The sequence below is a fragment of the Epinephelus fuscoguttatus genome, linkage group LG10, assembly GCF_011397635.1.
Source record: "Epinephelus fuscoguttatus linkage group LG10, E.fuscoguttatus.final_Chr_v1".
Classification (NCBI taxonomy): Eukaryota; Metazoa; Chordata; class Actinopteri; order Perciformes; family Serranidae; genus Epinephelus; species Epinephelus fuscoguttatus.
Window position 1 is genome coordinate 27,126,461 of NC_064761.1, and position 21,960 is coordinate 27,148,420.

The following is a 21,960-nucleotide window of genomic DNA, read 5'->3' on the forward strand; positions in this document are numbered from 1 at the left end:
TGAGCACTCAGAAAAGAGCCAGCGACTTGACAGTAATAGTGCGGCCTAAAGAGCCATTCCAGCAGGTAACAGTCCTCTTTGCCATCATCAGCTGTTGTTTCTTTCTTATTGGCCACTCACTGGGCCTTGCCTACACTCAACTATTTGATTTCCATCGTTCTTAACCGTCCACATAAATTGTCAGGAGCATTAAAGCTGTCCTCGACCATTTCAGACAGAGGAGGGGGGGGGAGAGTGAGAGAGTGAGAGCTGGATACAGACAGCGAGGGGAGGGGACGGGGGTGAGGAGAGAGAATAAACAAAGTAAGTGTTTTGCCTTCCATCAGTCTCCCGCAGTACTCAGCTTTATGAGTCCCTCACTCCAAATGCCTCAGCCGCAGCCCCCGCTGCCTGGCCATTGATTTTCATATTACACTCTTTTATGTATTTATTTATTTCATATATTTCTTTTTAAACATCATCGATGAGCCGCAGGAGGACAGACGGGGCCTCTGGCGATGTTAATTCTCAGTCTCAACCTCATCCTCCTCTCTGATGGCTTTAATGGAGGCTAAGGTGTCCCACGGGAACAAGCAAGCCCAGCGACATGGGGAGGGGTGTAGTATAGAGGGGGAAGAAGAGAATGGGGTTGGAGAGAATGGAGATTTGGAGAAAAAGAGAGCCTTCTTTTGTCTGGTTTGGCAGAGAAAATCAGACTATTGTGGGTAAAGGTATGTTCAGCCTTTTAAAGGAGCTTTTACACTCAGATGGAGCTCAGATACTCTAATTTCCCTTTGCTCCAGACCCACAGGAGGTGTTTCAGGATGGACACCCTGTGCTGAAATTAGGTGTGTCACACTTTTAGGCCTCTTGACAACTGTGACACAATAAATATCTATAATCCCTGGCATCCTGCGGGACCCCTGTCAAACTCTGGACCTGTGAATCATTCAGGATTTCCCCCCAAACTGTGATGTTGCTGATGGCAGCTATGGGTGTGAGGGGGCTGGGGGGGATCACCCGGGCACCTGAAGGACACTCCCCGGAGGTGTGAAGGGCAGTGAGTTTTGGCGTCAGGCTAATTTGACCGTGGGTGGCAGTGCTCACACGCTGAGTGGCAAGGTTACCTCTCCCTGCTCTGAGAGGAGACCCAGATTCAATTAGGGCTGGCCCGGGTCTGCAGATCCTTTTAACACTGGGGGCCTTCCCAGTACACACACAAGCATACATCTGACCGTGAACACACACAGCAAACATAGGGCAAACTTACGTGCATTCACCGGCCTTTACAAACAGTACTTACTTAGACACAGTATGCTGCATTTTGGAATTTCAATGATGATTCAATGTACATTAGCAGCTAGTATTTTCCAAAGCATAGCAGAGCACATGTTTTTAGCTTGATCCCCTATCTTCAGGGTTACATATCGCAGTAGAATTTTTTCCTACTTTTGCTTTTGTCAAAATGATGTTATCATAATGCAGGTTTCCATCAAACTTTATAAACTTACTGATGTATATAATGAGATTTGGGAATTAGCTGCTTTTTTGGTGGGAAAAACAAGATTCATAACAACATTATGAAAAGTATTGCATGAATTTCGTGAGGTTTTTTTTGCATTTGGCTTTTGTTTTCTTTATTATTATTATTATTATTATTATTATTTTTCTTTTTTTACAAACTTTGTTCATTCATTTTTTACAGACAAACTGACAATCGTGTTAAAGCACAGGTGAATGACAGTGTAATGTAACAGTAGTACAGTAGGGAAAACACAAATAAACAAACAAAAAAACAATACAAACAAAACAATACTGAGAAATCTGATCATATATCACTTATTACAGTAAACAATAATCTCACCCTTAAAGTCAGGGTAAGAGTGAAGATATGGCTAAAAAGTAGATAAAATTAAGTAGGATATTATTCAGGGATAGCTGGAAAGGTTATTTTCTCCACATAGGCAAAGAACAGCCCCCACATCTTTTCTAATTTCCTTGAAGAGCCTTTAAATGTATATTGGATTTTTTTTAACCTGTAAATGACTGAGAATCTCTTTTATCTACAAAGTGTGGTAAGGTGGTGTTGGTGATTGCCATCTCATTAGTATTGGAGGCCTTGTCAGTAATGTTGCAAAAGCTGCAAAATCTGCTCCAAGCTTAGGCAAAGGCAACTGAGAGATACCTCTTATACCTTATAATTTTAAGTCAGTAATATCAGCTGTACTCAACATTCAGAGTTATGTCTGATTCAGAGTGAGCTGGGATTGTCTGCACATGGCTCTCAACATGAAGGTGGCTGAGCCGGTAGTTAGCAGCTAATGGTGCTAGCAGCAGCAACAGTGCTGACACAGCTTAAAGTGTTAACATTAAGGGTTAACTATGGGATGGGCATGACACCTAAGCTACAATGCTGCTCCGCCACCATGGGTCTGGACATCAACGGTATCTGCTAGATGAACACAGTGCAGAGCGGCAGCGATTAGCCAGCCAGTGGAATACACACGCAGGGACTCACATGCATGCACGTCTACCACAACAACGAACAGAGAGGCCTGGATTACAACACACACAGAGGGAGTGTGATTTCATTCTCTGCTTAGGATGCCGTTACTCCACTACATAGCAAATAGTTGTTTACTGCGAGATTAATGTTCTAAATGTCGTATAAAGCTCATTTATTGTAAGGCCTCCGTTGTATAGCTGTTTCCTTACATTTTCAAATCCAAATTTGTGTGACAATAATACAACTTTAACATTGAAATAAAGCTGCAGTAAATGTTCTCTGTTATAGAATACCTATGTAAAGCAGGTTACAAGTCACTGCAAGCTGATTTTCGTACCATTCTGAAAATCCAAAATGACTACATGCAACAAAACTAAAACAACTCATGGTAGTGTATGTTTAGTAAAATAGCAGAAGTGTGCAGAATCTGTGATTAATCCTCTAAAAAACTGCTTAAAGTTCTGTGTGGTCAGTGATGTTGGTGCCACAGTAGCTGTTCTGGTTACAAATGGGACCCGGTGAGGGAAAGTCTTCCTCTCCTCCATCTTACTCAGATTTGTGCTCTGCTTTCTGATTAATGGCACCTGCTCATCATAATGCTATCTGCCGGAATCTGCATACCAATGATCCCAGTCGCCTATCGATTCACCCCTCATCTTCCCCGCACGCACCCTGGAGACTGATCAAGGCACACACACACACACACACACACACACACACACACACACACACGCACATTCATCCCCTCGCTCCCTCCTCCCAACCACTGTCATTATAAAAGTCAGCAGCTGCTGCATGCATTGATCATAAATCATAATTGCTTGTCCATTTTTCCCCACTTGTTTAATGTTGCTGTCAGGGACAGTAGGGGGGGAGAAAGGTGGGGGGCGGGGAAAGGAGGAGAGGAGGAAAAGCCCTGAGAAAGTTTACTGAGAAACAGAAAGATGAGACAGAGGAAAAGAGCTGAAAGAGAAACATGAAGGAAGAGTTGGAAAAAGAGGATATGATGGTGAGAAAGAAATAGATGTAGTGAGTTACAGCTAGTGGCCGTTAGGGGAATTGCAGCTCAGGATGTCTCTGCATTAGCTTTGGTTTCCCCTCTGGAGAAGCATATTGGAAGTGATTTTCTTTAGCTTTTGCAGATACTCCGCAGCCTCTGAAAGTGTTGCACTGCTCACTCTGGGAGAGTAAAACCCTCTTGTCTTGTGACGAAGCCGAGACGACTGCCAGTCACCTTGGCTAAGGTCTTTGTTTGGTTGCAGTAATTACACTAATGTCTCAAAATGACTGTGGCGATGATTTATTGATGGCAAATTCCAGCACCTTTAAGTTGTATTTTCATTTCCAGACAAAACATTTGTTAGTGAAAGACAGTGTTGAAGTCATTGTGTGCCAATAATGTGTTCTCCATCTTAAAATGAATACCACTTAAATAATTGTTACTGTTGACAATGACACTGTTCTTATTAATAGATATTGGAAAGATGGCTCATAAGAAAGAGAACAGGCTTTGATTTTGCAGCAGAAAAGGAAATGGTGTTAAGGAAAGAGATCCTTTCAGTAGCTAGGGCTGTTGTGGTGGTGGAGTTGCAATATGCCGAGATGCTTTATTTGCTGTGCTAAGATACAAAATGTCTGCAAGAGTAAAACTGTTGACACATGGTAAAGTATCTATGACCCTCGCTCTGGATGAAGGGAAGGCTGAAACACACAGGGAGAGAGAATGGACCCACCGGTCTGTGTGGGTTCGGTATTAATTTCTCCTCCATTGTTGTTCAGCGACATGATGGTTGATCTTTATGGTATTTGTCCCGACCCTCCAGTATGATTGGAAGGCTGGGTAAAAAAATTACAGTGACAAGAGGTAGCAGCGTTTTACCTGTTGAGTAGTTTCCAACTCTCGGTACCCGGAAAAAAATGGCAACCATGAAGCGCTCAACGTAGAGTGGATGCTCAGGGGCAGCAGTAGCTCAGTCCATAGGGACTTGACTTGGGAACCGGAGGGTCAGCAGTTTAGGTTCCCCACACGGACCACATATGGAGCGTGGAGAGGTGCCCAGTTAACCTCTTGAGCACTGTTGAGGTACCCTTGAGCAAGACACTGAACCCCCAAGTATATCATCATCATCATCATCATCATCATCATCATCATCATCATCATCATCATCTTCTTCTTCTTCTTCTTCTTCTTCTTCTGCGCATAGCACTAGTGGCATGCTTGCCATCCCCTGCAGTTGGCTTGTCAGTCACGCGGCCCCAATCATGGCCTTCAGATCACATCCACCTCATACCAAAGATCATTGGCAGTTGGATTGGCATTGTATGAAACATGAAAACCACACATACACACACACACCGTGCTTTCTTCAGTCTTACATGCTGCAGCAGACTCCACAGACTGCGATGGATTTGACAGACCTTTAACCTCTACCCATAATCTCTCCTTTGACTCGGACAAAGACAAACAGAATGAAAACACAGACAGACTGAAACCTATTTCCAAGCACAGATAGACTCAAGGGACCTCTGTGTCCTACTTGTATCCCTGACTGAGTTAAGTTTCCGCCTCTGATATGCCCTTGATCCCTCCACTTAATGCTGGTGTAAACAGCTTGGGATGAACGTTTGCAGTATTCCCGTCTCGTCGTCCAACGTCTGAGAAGGCAGACTGACGGGGAAAACAAGTTAAACCACTTTCCAGAAATGAACACAACATCTGTGACAGTCCCTTTGTGTGTTCTCTGCAGATAAACAGAGTTACAGACCGTTTTTTATTTGATCCCAGTTGGCCTCAGTCTGACTCTGGTCAGTCCTACGCTCTGTCAGGACAGTCTGACCGAAAAAGACACAAATATATACAAACGGATCATCTTTCATTGGACCAATTTTGGACTAGTTAGTGTATTATTTTGATGTCTGCATATCTTCCTACATCCTTTACTTGCTGTCTTTATCTTTTATCCATCTTGCTTCACATCACTTTTGTGGTAGAAATGATAGATTGGTGTGACTTAAATTCAGCAAAACTGCAATTGTACTAATAGATCAATCCCTATCCATGCTGCTCCTAAGCATATTGCTCCACCCCATTAGGGTGATACACTACACAGTGCTGGATCTCTGCTGCTGCTGCTGCTGGTATTGTGCAAGCAGGAGCTTTATTGAGCACTCTGCTGACATCCAGCCCAGCATTTCTGCACCGCAAGGGGAAACTTTGGATGACATGTAAAAGCAGGGGTTCGGTGCGACATGCCTCTGTAATGGGATGGGAACAGGGGTGCACCAGAGATGGGGCAGCAGCGGTGGTGAGGGGGGGGGCTAATGCTACAGAAGCTAACTGCAGGTATTGGGGGGAGAGTGGTGGGATGGAGAGGAGAGGGGATGGAGTGTCTCTTCCAGGCTGCTTCCAAAGCAAATGGAAGACAATCCAATTTCCTGTGATTCCATCAAGCCTCCGTCCTGGATGAAGGGGCATTAGGGAACGCTGAGAGGACAGGCCGCTGACCCCTCACATGAACATGCAAGAAGCATGTACACCACACACACACTGGCAAATATCTCCTCACAAACATGCACTTCTGCAGGCAACACACTCTGTATCTGTATTTCTTTCAGTGTACCGTCTCACTGCACTTTAAGACATATATTTTTTGCTTGTGAATTCTCAGATAGTCATTCATACTTTTGTGTGTGTGTGTGTGTGTGTGTGTGTGTGTGTGTGTGTGCTTGTTGAACACCGAATGGCAGATTAGTGCTCGCTACAGATTAGGGCTTAAACCCCTTACACTTTAATTATAACTGTATGTATTTATGTGCATCAAGGTCTTTCTCTTGGCCCCGGCTTTAAACATCTGTCACTGCCCTGTTGTGCCCCTTTTTTGTGTGTGTGTGTGTGTGTGTGTGTGTGTGTGCGTGTGCGCGCACTATGCTGTAAAATGAAAATGAAACTAGTTGAGTATGTTTTTTTTCTTAATGCATCTATATCTAAATGTAACTCAGTTGCCGGAGGAAAATTTTGCCATTGTACTTTACTGCCGTGATTGTGTCCCATATATGGGGTACTTTAAGCCAAACCATAATCTTTTCCCAACCATAACCTCTTCTGCCTAAACCTAACACACATTAACCACAGTGTTGTTGAAACATAAAGTTATCTGCTACATGGTAACATGCAAATCTGCCCTCTCTCTCTCTGTCTCTGTCTCTCTCTCAAGAATCACTATCATTGGGAGAGACAGACACAATGTCCTCAATACATCATAGGTTGTGATTTGACTCGCAGACAGACAGCATTGTTGTCTTGGGTTAACTACGGCACGCTTTCCACGCTGGTGGCGATTTGCATCTGTACTCTGTGATCCACCCAGAGGGAATAGAAAGCTCTAATCCAATCAGCAGGTCCCCGAAGTGCTGCCCCTGAGAGAGGGAGACACACAACAATAGGATCACTCTGCACTGGGCCCAGCTAGAGAGGGAAGACAGGAAAGGGACGAAGAAGGAAAGGAAAAGGATTAAGATTGAAGAGGAGACTGAACGGAGAGGAGAGAGAAAGGTAGAAGTGGTAATGAAAGGGGAGAGAAGAGGAAAGAGAGGAGTGACTGGAGAATGAGAGAGGTGACGGTGGGCGAGGTAATGAAAGAAAAGAGAGGAGGGAGGTGTGGCTTGGAGGAAGAGGGGTCAGAAGAAGAAGAAGAGGAGGAAGGATTGGAAGAGAGTCGAGGAAGGACATGGAAGTAACCAAAAACGGGAAGGTGCACGAGAGGATCTGCTGTGAGAAGGGCAAAGGTGGAAAGACTAATGAATAATTTCACCATAACAGTTTTAGTAATTTAGAGGTATTTCCACTGCAGTGACATTTTACGACGCAGAAGGAAATGTCACTGCATCTGCTGGTTTTTAATCTGTCTCTGAGCGTTTGAGACCATTGTGCTTGACTTAACGACTGCTCTTGTTCTGAGACTGGAGGCAACAGTTTGACCATTCATCATCATTATGAGGTGCAAAGGCAGGCTGGAACAGTGATTAAGAACTGAATCTCCTGTTGATGATGCCTGTCATATATTGTGTCTTATTATACCTGCACACACACACACACACACACACACACACACACACACACACACGCACACATTTCCCCATCCCTGTCCGCAATCCACACTTCTAACAAGAATTATATCTCTACCATTGACCCCTTGATCCTAAGTATCATTTTTACTGTTCAAAAGACACACACTCACACACACATGAGCGCAGGACACCACCACTGATTTTCTGGTCACCCTCTGACACTCCCTGAGCTGTTGTGTGTCAGGGTCACACGGCCTCCATGGTTAATTCATTTTAAAGATGAGGCTGTAAATATTCTTTATTTTTCTTATTGTTACAAGTCACATGAAAAAAGCAAAACCACAATGACTTTCTCTACCAACAAATATTTTCTGACTATCCAAAGTCTGACGTCACTTATTCCTCTGTGCCACAGACCTCCATTGTTGCCCAAAAATGATTAAACACATCAATGGGGCACCCAGTAGCTCCCCTAGTAGAGCGGGTGCCCCATGTTCAAAGCTAGTGAGTGTGTGGGTGTACTAACTGTGAGTCCTTTTGTCTCCTAGCATAAGTGACACAGCAGTAACAAAATCTGAGCACAAATGGTTAGCTGGAGAAGAATAATAGGCACAGGTTTTAGCAGCAGTGTGTCTCAGCTTTCCACTTGCGATCAGATCACTGAAACACGTGTCAATACCAGGTGTGAACAGGCTGAACGGGCAACATTGTTGCACAGGGTGGCATGTTTTTTCATTACGATGAACGTGAGCACTGTAGTTAGTTTGTAATGGGTCGATCCCACAAACACTGTGCTGCTGCTGTAAATACTCACTAGAACTACAAATATATAATAATCCACAGCAGAAATGATCCCTAATGAATGCAGTTTTCTCCTATTTGAGTAACGTTTGCTAAAAACCACAGTGCACTGCTGTGTTAAAAAAAATTATATGAAACTGTATTTTTGAGACATTTTTTAAGATGTACACACTCAGTAGGAACAAATGTGCTGGGACTCAGTGATAGGGAAGTCAAAAAGACAGATGCCGCATTCATATCATATTGTTAAGACTATTATTAGATTTTATTATTAGAGTCTGAGATATTCAGTTAATTTAGTTTCAGTTAAGTTTTATTTATACAGCCCAATATCACAAATCACAATTTGCCTCAGAGGGCTTTACAACATACTACACCCCCTTACCTTAAACCCTCACATCAGGGGTCTCTGACAACTGTACTATCTCCCATTTGGCATAAAGAACTACACAAGTGTGAATAAACAGCTGGAAACAGCTGCAGGAATTTCTGGAATTATGTCTAAGGTCCAATATTAACACGATTATAATCATTCCAGTTCATTTAAATAAAGCTATACACTGTCTATATTTACTTTCTTTTGTTGAAAGGCTGCTGCAAATGCGTAGCACAATAAAAGTAGTTATTTAATAAAGCATAAACACTCCAAAGTCCAAAGGTAATGGCAGGTTTTCCTGTTTTTCCCATTCTGCCCAAACTACTCAAATACAGTGTAGTACATTTTTGTTTATTAACAGTATAGAGTAATAAAAGCCTTAATCTTCAAGACTCTCTGAGACTCTCGTTTCTGCTGTGACTGTGTCAGGGAGCTGTTGACATGGGTTGAAATGTAGAGTTGGGATTGGTGGTCGGTGTGTGGTTGGATACAAACTGCTGAAGGTACTTCCACTGTAATATGTTGAGTTTCAGTAGTTCATTGGTTTTGGTTGATTAGTGCTACAAGTCACCTGCAAGTTGAAAAGTTTGATTTGCAGGTCACGTCACGCGTTTCTCAAATCAATATCTCATCGTCTCATAATCCCCCTTTGGTACAATGAAAACGTGGCACCTTTTGTTCTCAGACAGCCAACAAGTAGGAGGTGATTGGTATTCTGGTAACTCAAAGTTTTCCTGTTGACTCTTGGGTAGTTTGAGCAAAACAATTTATCTCACACCAAATGCTTGCAGTATATATTTTGTTCTGTGTGATATTATTAAGAGTTGTTTTTGTCTTGCAGGATAATGAAGGACAGACAGCGCTACATTATGGTAAGAAGGCCTCTCTCTTGTTAATCTATGCAGTCCAAAATGTTGTATATGCACTTTAAATTTATTTTTCTGCCATAAAGCTTTTTGTGAGTTTATGTGTCTGTTTTGCAAATCGTGAGCATCTCATTTTGGAACGATACATATCTATTGTACACTGACATCATTTTGTTTTGTGTGTGCGCACTCTCTTTATATACAGCAGCTTGTTTTTTGCACTTTGCCAGCATTTGTCTCAAATTTGTCATTTTCCCTTCCTCTTCCTCTCACGCTCTCGCCTCCATTCCTCATCTTTATTTTCCACAGTTGTTTTTCACCCAGTTTCTTATATTCCTCTGGGTTGTATCCTGTGGGTGCATGTGTGTGCATCCTTTGGTATGTATGTGTGGATGCCTGTCTGGTTTTGTTCTGTGTGTGTGTGTGTGTGTGTGTGTGTGTGTAATAATCGGCAAGCCTCCCAGAGGAAATCAGCAGTGGTCCTTAGACTCCCCTGACCCTCTTGTGCCCCAACACACATGTCCCTGAGGGGCGTTTCCCCTGTCCTCTGAGTGTGTGCGTGTGTGTGGCTGCACCATCTGTCCCCCAGCTTTGCGGCGTTGGTGTGGGCATGTTGCATCACCCACCGGAGACCTGCACACACAAACACACTCGGCAGAGGAAGCCCCGAGGATGGGGCATAAAAAGATGACTAATAAACATAAGCGATGAACTCCAAGAGACAAATAGCAGAGAATGAAAATTCATTCCCACCTCTCTTTGCACAGGGCCACAGTGGCTGGCAAGTGATTAATTGAGGGTTTACTGCTCACCATAAATTGTTCTCCTCCTCTATGGCTCCCCTGAGGGCCAGCCACTTTTTACAGCTCAAGGCCCAGGCGAGACACCCGCCACGCGCCACACACACACACCTCTGGCTAAATAAAATACTGTTTAGAGCAACAAGAGGAGGACTGCAAGCGTGGCTGGAAAAATAAGCCAAGCTTTGTTAGTCTGATTTGGCTTAAAGATAAGTGATTCTTGTAGTGTTTGATACTCACACACCTCATGCTATTCATAGACACAACTTGAGCACGCACTTGCCTACACACTCCCATGCATTCCGATGTATCATCATATCTCATGCACACACACTCCAGCCAGCCCGCCAGCCACCTCTGTGCTGGAGGTTAAAAGGCCTGGCTGTCAATCACTGTGGCTGCTGACATCAGCGATCATGGCGCAGCACAGAGTCTGCTCTTTAAGAGGAGCGGGCGATTGACACCGACAGAGAAGAGCACTCAGAACAAGAGAGGAAGAGAGAGGGGATGGGGAGGGGGCGAGGTGCCAGAGGTGCATCGGGAAAGCAGGGACCTGCTAACTGGGTTAAGAAAGTGCAAGCATCCCCCGCTCTCTCCCTCTTAAACAGAGAGAGAAGACCCTTTTAGTGGGGCACAAATTGCCAATGGGGCAGAAATGAAGTGTTTGAGAGAACCACAGGTTCAAGCCAGTGTCAATGCTGGACCTGCAGATGGGCTTTTCATTAACTGCATTACTGTACATACTGGACTAAACTACAGTACGCTGAGGAAAGGGATGAGCCATATTTACTCAAACCTGGTTCACGTCATCATAACGCTCTGACATGAGGTGCAGTGAACCATCAAATCAATCAGATCTCAATTATGACATTTATCCATATAAGAATTAATTACAGTATAACAAAGCTCCTCTGCTGGTTGCACCTCGAGGCTCAAAGACTACAGGAACACTCACAGCTCTTTGAGGCTGACAATGACAATGCTAACATATTGATGTTTAGTAGGTATTTACAGGTCAAGACTGCAACCTGAGGTTCTTATGTCCTTCTGCCTGACAGCCTCTATCCACCCAGTTTAATATGCACCTGAGTTTAGTGCAACATATGTAGTAGGGGGGGCTCTGTCTCTCTTTAAGCTAACTTGTCCTTGGCCAGAAAATCGTTGAAGAGCAGTTGGTTTAGGGTGTTAGCATGCTAACGTTTGCTAATTAGCACTAAAATCAAAGTACAGCTGAGGCTGATGGAAACCATTAGATTTGTAGTAATCTGGTCATCAACCAAAGTGGTGGATGCAGCTTTGTTATTTTCTTTAGGATGTTGAAGGCATGATTTGCCATTCTAATAAGTCTGTATTTTTTGTCTGCCTTTTTTCTTTCTTTTTTTTCTGCAGAAAATTGTTTTGCTCAGAAACCTTGCACAGAGTCTGATGCATCATACTTTGTTTTGTACTTTTGTTTTATTATTCCTTGCCAAAATTTACAATACAAGACAACATGGAACACATTTGCTCCCTTGCTTCTCTCCCCTGGAGAAACCTCTCTGGCTGTCAGCACTTTCAGCCCGCATCTTGCAATTGGCACCACATCCACCTGAGGGGGCTGAGCTGTCCTCCCTCTCGGTCTCCATTAGGGTTACGACTAACAATTTATTTATTGGTTTAATTTCCTTTTTAATTAATTTTCTTATTTATTTAACTTTTTCTCTTTGTTTTTCTTATGTTATCGATTAGTTGTTTGGTTTATAAAATGTCGGAAAATGGTGAAAAATCAGTGGTTAGTGGTTCCCAAAAACCAAGACGATGGCCTCAAGTATCTTGTTTTGTCCACAACCCAAAGATATTCAGTTTACCGAGTAAAGAACCCAGAAAATACTAATCAGAGACTAATCAGAGAATTTAGAGGGTTTTTTTCTTAAAAATTTTAACAAATTAATCGATTATCAAAGTAGTTGGCGTTTAATTTAATAGTTCACAATCAATCGATTAATATTTATGAAACTCAAATCTCCACACTGTTGCTCTCTCTTTGTCCCTGTCTGTGTGCAGTCCTCATTCTCTTTTACATTCTCCTCCCCATCATCATCCATCTGAATATTACTGTCTGATCTGTTAAAAGTAGACTAACTGAGTTATGAAATGATACTGTGTGCCCTGTTCCTCTCCATTGCTGTGGATGTAGCTATCTGTCCTGCAGATTATGCCACATTTTCTTCACTGCTTCTTGGTCAAACAACTCTCCAGACTTCTGACAGATGTGAAAAAATCTGAGACAATCAAACCTGTCCTGAAAACTTAAATGACAGACGAACGTTTTGAAGTGCGTAAACTTCATATACACCAGTTGAGGTATTTATTTTCAAACCTGCAACAATCATGGACGCAAAATACAGTCTGGACCAAAGTGGCGAACACACTGAGAGGTCGACATAGCTGCTAGCACAGCTAACAAGCTAAATGCCTTGCAGGATGTTTGCATTAATGTTTGCTTTTCGTGCTTTACTTCTTTTATTTCTTGTCGTTTCTGTTTTCTCCTCCTTCACTCATCCTATATTTTGAACTCTTCTTTCCGTAGCATCGGCATGCGAGTTTGCCGACATCGTGGAGCTCCTGCTGAACGCCGGAGCCGACCCGTCCATCAAAGACATGGAGGGCTCTCTCCCTGAGGAGGTCACTGAATCCAGTGCCATCTCCTCTCTCCTGCGTCAGTACACGGCTCCGAAAGGCTAGATTGTCCACCTGACACCACCCGGTCCCCGCCCCCCTTCCTTGTCTCAGCCTTGCTCCACTTATTCGCCCATCCTCCTCATCATCCCTCCTTTATTCCTGAAGAGACTGTGTTCATCCCCTGCAGTTAGTAGACCAGGATTGCAACAGTTTTATTTAATATTGTTTCCAAATACTTGAGGTGAGTTTAATTTCATTGGCTTAGCTCTTTGGAACAACAGGGTGTAAGTGTTAGCCCTTCCATTTGGTGAGACACATGAAATGAAGCACACTGCATGTATTTTAAATCATTAAATACTGTATATTGACTTTATAAGCCCAGTAGGGTTGGGTGATATGACAGTTACTGTGAGTACTGTACTGAGGTAGTTCTACCTTTAAATATCTCTCGTTGTATTCCAACACTGTAGGCAATGATGCAAATCGATGAGCAGATCAGCTTATTGGTGATACTGGAATAACAGGATTTGTGCATCACTGTGATGAAGTATCTGGATCTGTCAGGTATTAACGTCACTGGAGGAGCCAAACACAGACATTCCCATTCATTTATTTTATCTAACAGTATAAAATTTGCGAAAATTCATGTCACAACGATATGAAACTACATACTGTGATAGAATATTTTATACATATCACCCACTCCTACTGCCCAGGTCTGACAATCAGCCAGGCCTTTTAGTCTGGGTCAGTCCTCTCTGACCATCTGTTCATGATTCAGTTGTTACATTCAAGGAATGCTTTAAACATTTGTCATTTATCTCATTAAAGTCTTCAACAAATACTTTCCCTCTGACTTGTTCTCTGCTCATTAGATAACTTATAATCAGGTCATAGTGTGGTATGCTCACAGTGGTTCCCAACTGGTGGGTCGCGGTCCAAAAGTGGATAGCTGGTCCGTTCTGAATGACCGCAAGTGACTCACAAATGTGTCAACTTTGCAAAAAACACACTTAATTTTTAGGTACAATACATTGACAGCACAGAGCTTTTATTTTTTTAGTGCTGTTTTCTGTTGTAGAGTGAGTGACTAGCTTGACGACAAGGCCAAAAGCAAATATGGCACTGAATGAACTGAAGTGTGTGGACCTTGAACTAATGAGTAAGGAGAAACCTGGACCCCGTGGCTGGACCAGTTGAGAACCACTGCTCCATTGTACTTTAACATTGGGAGTGAAAATACACACTGCAAGTATATGGTGTATACCTGTGTATACTGCAGCCCTACAAGTAAAACTTAAACTCACATCCCGCCTCAGTGAGCACCACAGTGAACCTAAATCATATATTATCCATACAGATTAAAATAACTGAGCCAATCATTGATGTACCTCTTAAGCAAAAACAGTTTGGGAACAGATATTTTATGATAATTTTTATCAGAATAACATTTGTGTTAGAGGTTAAATGCTTTACAAAATGGGTAAGTTACATAAAACACCCCCAACAAAGCAAGCGAACAAACCAAACACTGACTACAGTTACACAAAATATTCAATATTCAAGACGATATTCAATATTCAAGACGATATTCCTGCCTTGCCATTTACAGGACTCATAAAAATGAATATTCCACTGATATTCCTGTTTACTTGCAGCCATGTGTACCCTGATAATCATGCCCTGACTTTTTTTTATCACATCAACATATGGAAAAGTGGAACAGCTGTCACTTGTGCCGGGATTTTTTAAAGTTTTCTATCACTGGTGGACGTGACTGACCATACGAACACAGCCTCCCACTTTTATTCCTCCCACCACCTCCTTGAAAAGTTCAGTATTGCGATATTTTCACATATACATAATCCTGTCAACATCAAAGTCTTTCACAGTGTTTAAAAATAGGTGTGTTTCTCCTTCTGACCAGAAATGTGGGATTTTCTTTTTGACATACATGTCTACCCCAGCAAAGTGCTGTTAACTCAGCTTGTGTATCCATGACAATGCACAGAGCTGACCATAAACAGTCATGATGACATGTGTCGCAAACTATGGTAAAAACATTCTGAATGTACTTTATACATGTCCAAAGAATGCTATTAAAACCCAAATAATGCCAGAATATCATCAAAACATGATTAGGCTAGCCTAAAAAGTGTGATGGAAAGAAAGTTTGTATGTACAGTACATACAGACAAATGCACACAAGCGTAGATATAATCTTTAAAGTACATGTACATCGGCACATACATCAATACACACATTTATTTATTGTCAAATTTTTGACTACTGTATAATGAACTATTGTTCCAAACGGTCCTGACACGCAGCACACTAAAGTTTTAATCCGAAACTTTAATCCAGAGCCCACCCAACTGGCCTGTCTTCATCGTCCACACAGCATACACACACCATACTGTACACACAACACTGGACTCTACAACCTGCCTTTGTACTATTATGTCATATAGGAGAGATCTGGATGTTCTCCAAAAATAACCAACACATGGTCTGAGTCCAAATCTGCTTTACTCATCCTCGAGCCCCTGTGATCAGCACATTCTCTCTGCCTCAGCACACACACACTCACACACACACAAACACAAACACAAACACACACACTCACTCCACCAGATGAGAATACACTAAATCTGGATCCTGGATCTTAACTACGGCTTCACGAAGATGCAAATGCATATTTTGTACACAACAGCGGGGACAAAGCTTAATCCTTTACTCTCTAACACACTCCCTTCCTCGGCGTCTGCCCTCACCTCCCCCAAATGTTTTACTTAAGTGGAAATCTGCCTCGACACAAGGTGTTAGATAACCGCCTCAACATGTCTGGTTGCAGCCTGTCCGTCACTCACAGATCTATGACAGCAGTAGATGGTCTACACGGCATTGGTAGTCATCACCAGGGGCACCGCTTCAAATTCAATTTTTGTCTTGACAGCTGTTGTACAGTGCCTGTAGTGAATTGAGATGCAAGTGAGCCGTGCTTTACATGAGGTGAATTAAAATGCTTCCACGTGATGTTTGCATCTGCATCCATGTCCTGTCCTTCCCTACTTCACAAATCACACTGGAGAAGAGGGCCGGGACTTTTTTTTCCCCCAAAATTATCATCATTCACTTTTGCAAACTCCAGCCACAGAGCCTTCCTCAATGAAATTTTCTGCCTCTCCCCTCATGCATTTTGAGGAGGAACCCTACATGATTTGAGAGGAAACCTTTTGAGTATTCAACCTGAGTCTGAGACGCGATGTGCTACAATCCCACAAAGAGACGAACAGTGACCATCTTGTTATGAATTCCATCCACATCCAGCCATTAGGCTGTTGGTGTATCTCTAAAGCCTGTTTGGGGCCCGTTGTTGTCTCCTCGTTGCTTCCTAAACCCCGTTATACTGGCTAGAGGTAAGAGAGGGTGACGGCAGTCGTGCTTCCCCCCCGGCTCGTCTGCGAGACTCTGACACTAAGCCCATTATGCTTCCATTATGGGGCTTCAATTTTCCTCTGAGCTTTTCACTTTTGACACTGCAGCTTCCTCCCTCTCCAAACCGCAGACTCACACACACCCCCTCAGCCCAATATGCTCAGCCGCTCTGAATATTTATGCATTTTTCAGAGGTGAAAAGTAATAAACTACATTTTCTCAAGTAGTAAACTTAAGTACAGTTTTGAAGTACAGGTACTTTGCTTGAGTGCTTTCATTTTGTGCAACTTTATACTTTTAATGCAGTTAATTTTGAAGGAAATTCAGGGAAGCTTTTTAATCCCCCAACAATTCCTTAGCGTGTCCCCAATGTGCAAGGTCCATGTTGAACAGTAGGCATAGTGTTCTTGTATTTATTCAATTTATTATCTTATTAGGAGATGATAACTTGACATGTTTTGTCACTTACTGTCTGTACGTGGGGCCACATTTATCTAACAAAGCCTATTTATGGTCCAAACATAGCAAATTACGTCTGCATTAAACACAAGAGGAGCTGGTGTTTAGTTTTAATTCAAGTTACATAGTAGTTAGTCATTAAAGGAAGAAATATGATGGTAAATGATGTAATGTAATGATGATCTACAAGCTGAAATAAAGGGAAGTCTGACCTCAGTAATGCGATGCAGATCATAAAATGTTTGTTACTCTTGTTGTCCATTGCCAGTGATCGGATGGAGACTCTAAATCAAAAAAGAGACCCAGATACCAAAATGTGTTTGTTCTCAGCTGTTGAGTAAACTCTTTGAGTGGTTAAGATGTGAAGAAATGAACACACACACGCAGGCAGATGAAGTAATCAGAGAGTGCAGAATCTGTAGGCAATGGGACAAGATTTTATTCAGTTTGTATTCCAAGTCAGTCTGTTTAATATGACAGAGTGTTTTCCGAGTGACCAGTCACGTTTGAGCAGGCTTTGGTTGCATGCAGATCAATCTCAGAACCCATCAGCTATCAGTCTGATGACAGTAAAGCCTCAGGGGGCGAGGGCCAATATCTGGGGCCAATCCAGCATAGCCAGTGGATATCTGGGCCAAGCCTCTTCTGAGCACTGGTCATTTAGGCTAATCTCTATAAACAGATATCTGTATATGAATGCAAATTTAAAATAAGCTAATATAGAACTAACTCATCATCAGACGGTAGCATCTGCCAATGTGATTTGTCTCTCCACACAGACCGTTTACCTGTCGTTAAAACCATAGACTGTACAGAATAATGGACTCTTATGGACAAAAGAGCACGGTGTTGATCTCACTTGTAGACTGTAGCCACTCCTCACAGACAGCCTATCACTTAAGACACCCAGCCATTGATAAATATGCATAACTTTGGGCCTCACCCCCTCGTACAGTTGTTGTGAATGGGTGAATTTATTAAAGACCACAACTGTTTTTGTACCAGGCTGGCTACCAGGTGTTTATTTCTGCTGTAAAGTTGGGCATTTTAACATTTGTGTCTATAGGGATTTACTGGCTTCGGGAGCCAGCCTCAAGTGGCCTTTTAAGGAACTGCAGTTTTTGGCACTTTGCATTGGCTTAATTTTTCAGCTCTGGAGGTTGCTGCTTCATTCAAACATGATTGGTCAATGCTTTTCGACTACAAGCGGACTACAAATATAACACTACACTTCAAATACCAAAATCTTGTCCCGTTGCCCACAGACTCTGCACTTTTATGCAGACATCTGTTTATAGAGATTAGCTAAACCGTCGTCTGGACCTAAAACACCTGCATCTCAAATTGGACTGAAAACAATGACCAGCACACAAAAGATGAAGTCTTGGCCCAGATATCCGTTATCAGGATATCTACTAGCTACTCTGGAACCCCTGAAATATTGCCTGTTGCCCCCAGGGGCTAAATCATCATCAGACCAATAGCTGATGGGTTCCAAGATTGGATGATAAGAAACCTGTTAGAATGATGCGTGCAGGATGTGAATAACCACATTTCATGTAAACAGCAAATGATTTAAAAAAACAGAATATGACTCATTACTAGGATGCTAATGTGCGCGTAGACGTACTCACTCAAACACCAGAGTGAGAGTACTTTTGCCCTGTTCTCAATGGCTGTGTTTATTGTCAGGAACCTGTGATGTATTTGTGGAAGTGTGTGCGCCTCTTAAACAATTCCTCCAGAGGGACTCCTCCATCTCTCCTCCTCACCACACTCATCACTCCCCTTTTCATCTTTCTCTCACCGTCATTCTGCACGCAGGCTCTCTCTCTCTCTTCTTTTACCTCTCCACTCCTTCCTCTCTCCTGTAAAAGCAATACCATGTCGTTGCTTTGGCCAGCTCTTAATGCAACTCTTTAACCCCCCCATCTTCTCCACGCTGCAGCACCCCCACCCTGAGCAGCGTTGCTGTGAACCCAACAGTAAGCAGAAATCCCTCTGCTGCTGAAACACTTCCCACTAATATCAGAGGCTCATTCACTGGTGTCCAGGAGCGTGTGTGTGTGTGTGTGTGTGTGTATGGTTTATGGTGATGAACAAGCGTTTCTGGTATCCACCAACAGCGAGGGCCGGAGCCTTCAGACAAACAGTAAAGAGTCTCGTTACACTTTCTCACAGCTTCTGTGTCACTTACACACATGAAAACCACTAGAGAACTACACTAAAGACCACGGCCTTCAATACAGCAGACATATTATCATCACTGCTGTATTTATCATGGTTTCCTCGGGGTCGTGAACCTTCCTCCTTTGGTTACCTGTCATCTATCCAATATGTGCAGCAGGATAATCATTGAGTGGAAAAGGCCCAGTTTCACATTAAAACAGCATTGAGCTCACAACCTTGAGGGTGTCATTGAGAGGCCTCTGTTTGACTCCAGCCCCTCTTTAAGACTCACTCCGTCATCCTGCGGATCATTGTTCACTGCGGGCCCGATGGAGTCGTTTGGGGAGAAAAATGCCCTGTCTCGATGCTGCGAGATTGACTTTCGGGCCAAAACAAATCCTATCTGTTTTGCATGTTAATTTATTCCCTTTTGCTTCAGACGGAAAAAAAACTGTTTCCTTCAGGAAGTTTGTAATAAAAGCCTTGCGATCGATGATAATGGCATTTGTGCTTGTGTTTGTCATCTTCGCAAAAGCAACAGTGGTGGAGTTTCCACAGATTTATTTGTATACTAGTGCTGTAAGTGGCGTGTAAATTATCCTAACTGTCTGTGTGGCTTTTTATCTTTGTAAGGCCGTACTATTAGAGCCTATCCATTAATGCCCATAGCCCAGCCAATCAATGCTTAAATAAAAATCAGCTCAATTTGTGGCGTTTTATGCAAACGTGCAAACTCCCACCAGGCTGACTCTTTGCTTTTTGTTTTTATAATGTAACAGGAATAGCTAAAACACAAAGGAATCGATAACACTTAAGTTTGGGTTAGGTTGGCCTGCTCTCAGACAAGTGCTGCACATTGCTGCATACAAATGAGCTTCATACAGATGTACACTGTGGTGTAATTTCATTATAATTCTATACATAGTTAGCCAACACCGTAGTTACAGGGAATAAATCCGCTGTAACCTGAGAGGTTTTAGCAATGCAGCAACTAAGAACAATAGCAAACAGCGAGCAGTCACACGCACACATACGATCAGGGCCAAAGCCACAAACAGAAACACTTAAGTCATGTCATCCATATTGTTTTGGGGAATTTAGGGGCTTTAATGACATGACTAAATTATTAGTTGGATATTTTATTTAAAAGCCAACAGCAGAAAGATGGCAGGAAATGAGGGGAGAGAAGGCGGGGAATGATACATTACAAAGACCCTCAGCTGGATGCAAACCAGTAACGTTGCGGTTCATAGTTTTAACTCCTGTTCCACCAGTTGGCCAGTTGTGTTTTTTAAATGATTTTATATTTGATGGATTGCTGTGAAATCTGGCACAGATGTTCATGTTCCCCTCAGGATGAACTGGAATAACTTTTGTGATCTCTCAACTTTTCATCTAGTGTCATCATCAGGTTAGAATTTAGATTTGTCCAAAACTTTGGCTTTAAAATCTGCAACAGTTGATGGTGAATATGGTAAACTATGTCTACTAACATTTTCATGCTGCCATTGTTATTGTGAGCATATCTCCATTTAACCCAAAGCACCATTGTGCCTGGAGGTGCAGCCTCACGGAGCTCTTAGTCGCACCTGTAGACTCTCAGTTCTGTTTAGACTCAGTATTCTTTCAGTTTGACTTTTTTCCCAAATTAAAATGAAATATGAAAGAGCCCCTCCCGTGAAAATTAACATATTACATTAGTGAAATAAGCCGCCAACACCATGACTGACAGTAACACAGTTACAAACCATTTCTGAGTCATACCTTATATAACAATTTTGTTTTGATCTCGCGCCCTCTTGACTTTAGTGGTTGCTTGCTGGCTTCTCTTCTGTTTCTCTTCTGTGCGCTGAGCTGAACAACCAATCAGAGTGATTTCATTCACAGACGGGCTCCACCATCTCCGACGCCGATTCAACATGCAGAATCGCCCAAAAAAAAGCCAACAAGGGCCGATTAGTGCCAATGGTGTTTGACAGAACACAAAAACTAGGGTGACAGATGCCGTCAGTCTGACATCAACTAACGACCGTCGGCTTGGTGTATCATGGCCCTCAGGAAAATGGGGCTTGTGACCTCAGTGGTTAAAAATCCTGGCTACAGCCCTGCATCTGAGTCTTTCTAGCAGTTTGACATATTGACATACAAGCTAACTGCCAGCATATGGGCCATATTCCCTCTTTGCCTGACCACAAAGCGTATTTTCCCATATTTCACAAAGCACTCTACAATTAGTTAACAGCACAGGGATTAAGGATAGATTTGACAGTGCAGTGCTGCAATCTGCTGCTGCGTCTCTTTAGCACTGAGAGGATCAGTGAAGCCAGCGAGGCATCTGTTTCCCCACTTGTTTTATTTTTTCCTCAGTCTCCCTCTCTCTTCATGTATCTTTCTTGTCACCCCCCACCCCGAGAGCAAGAGAGGAAAGCAGCATCAATCACTGTTAACTGACTGACCACTGTCTGCTGGTGGTACTAAATGGATCTCCACAATTGAATAGAGGCCTAAGTGTGTGGTAAATGCTCTCAATGGGTAAATGAATTTGCGGGTTAACTCGCCCTAAGAGCGTTTAGATAAGGCAAAAATAATAAAAACACCTACAGCACATATTTTTCTTTTGATACATCGAAAACAAAGTTCAGCTGAAAATCTTAACTCTCACATTCATCACCGCAGGCCCGCCCGGTCGGTTAAAGAGAAACGCACTCGCAGATAACCCAAAGACAATTCAGCTTTATTTTCCTCATATAGATTTGACTGTACACGGTTCATACCATTACACAGAAGGCATAAATGAATAAATTCAGTGCTCTCTTTTACATCTTTTTCAAAGACACA

The 21,960-nt window shown here is 42.7% G+C and overlaps 1 protein-coding gene across 1 annotated transcript in view; it reads left to right on the plus strand.

Moving 5' to 3' along the window:
* Positions 1–13,905, plus strand: part of acbd6 (acyl-CoA binding domain containing 6) — a 41,454-nt gene extending 27,549 nt beyond the window's left edge. Inside the window, exons 7-8 of the mRNA XM_049588520.1 lie at positions 9,571–9,601; positions 12,965–13,905. Coding sequence (XP_049444477.1) covers positions 9,571–9,601; positions 12,965–13,119 — 186 coding nt within the window. The 3' untranslated portion in view covers positions 13,120–13,905. The remainder of the gene's footprint in view (positions 1–9,570; positions 9,602–12,964) is intronic.
* The last annotated feature ends 8,055 nt before the right edge of the window (positions 13,906–21,960 follow it).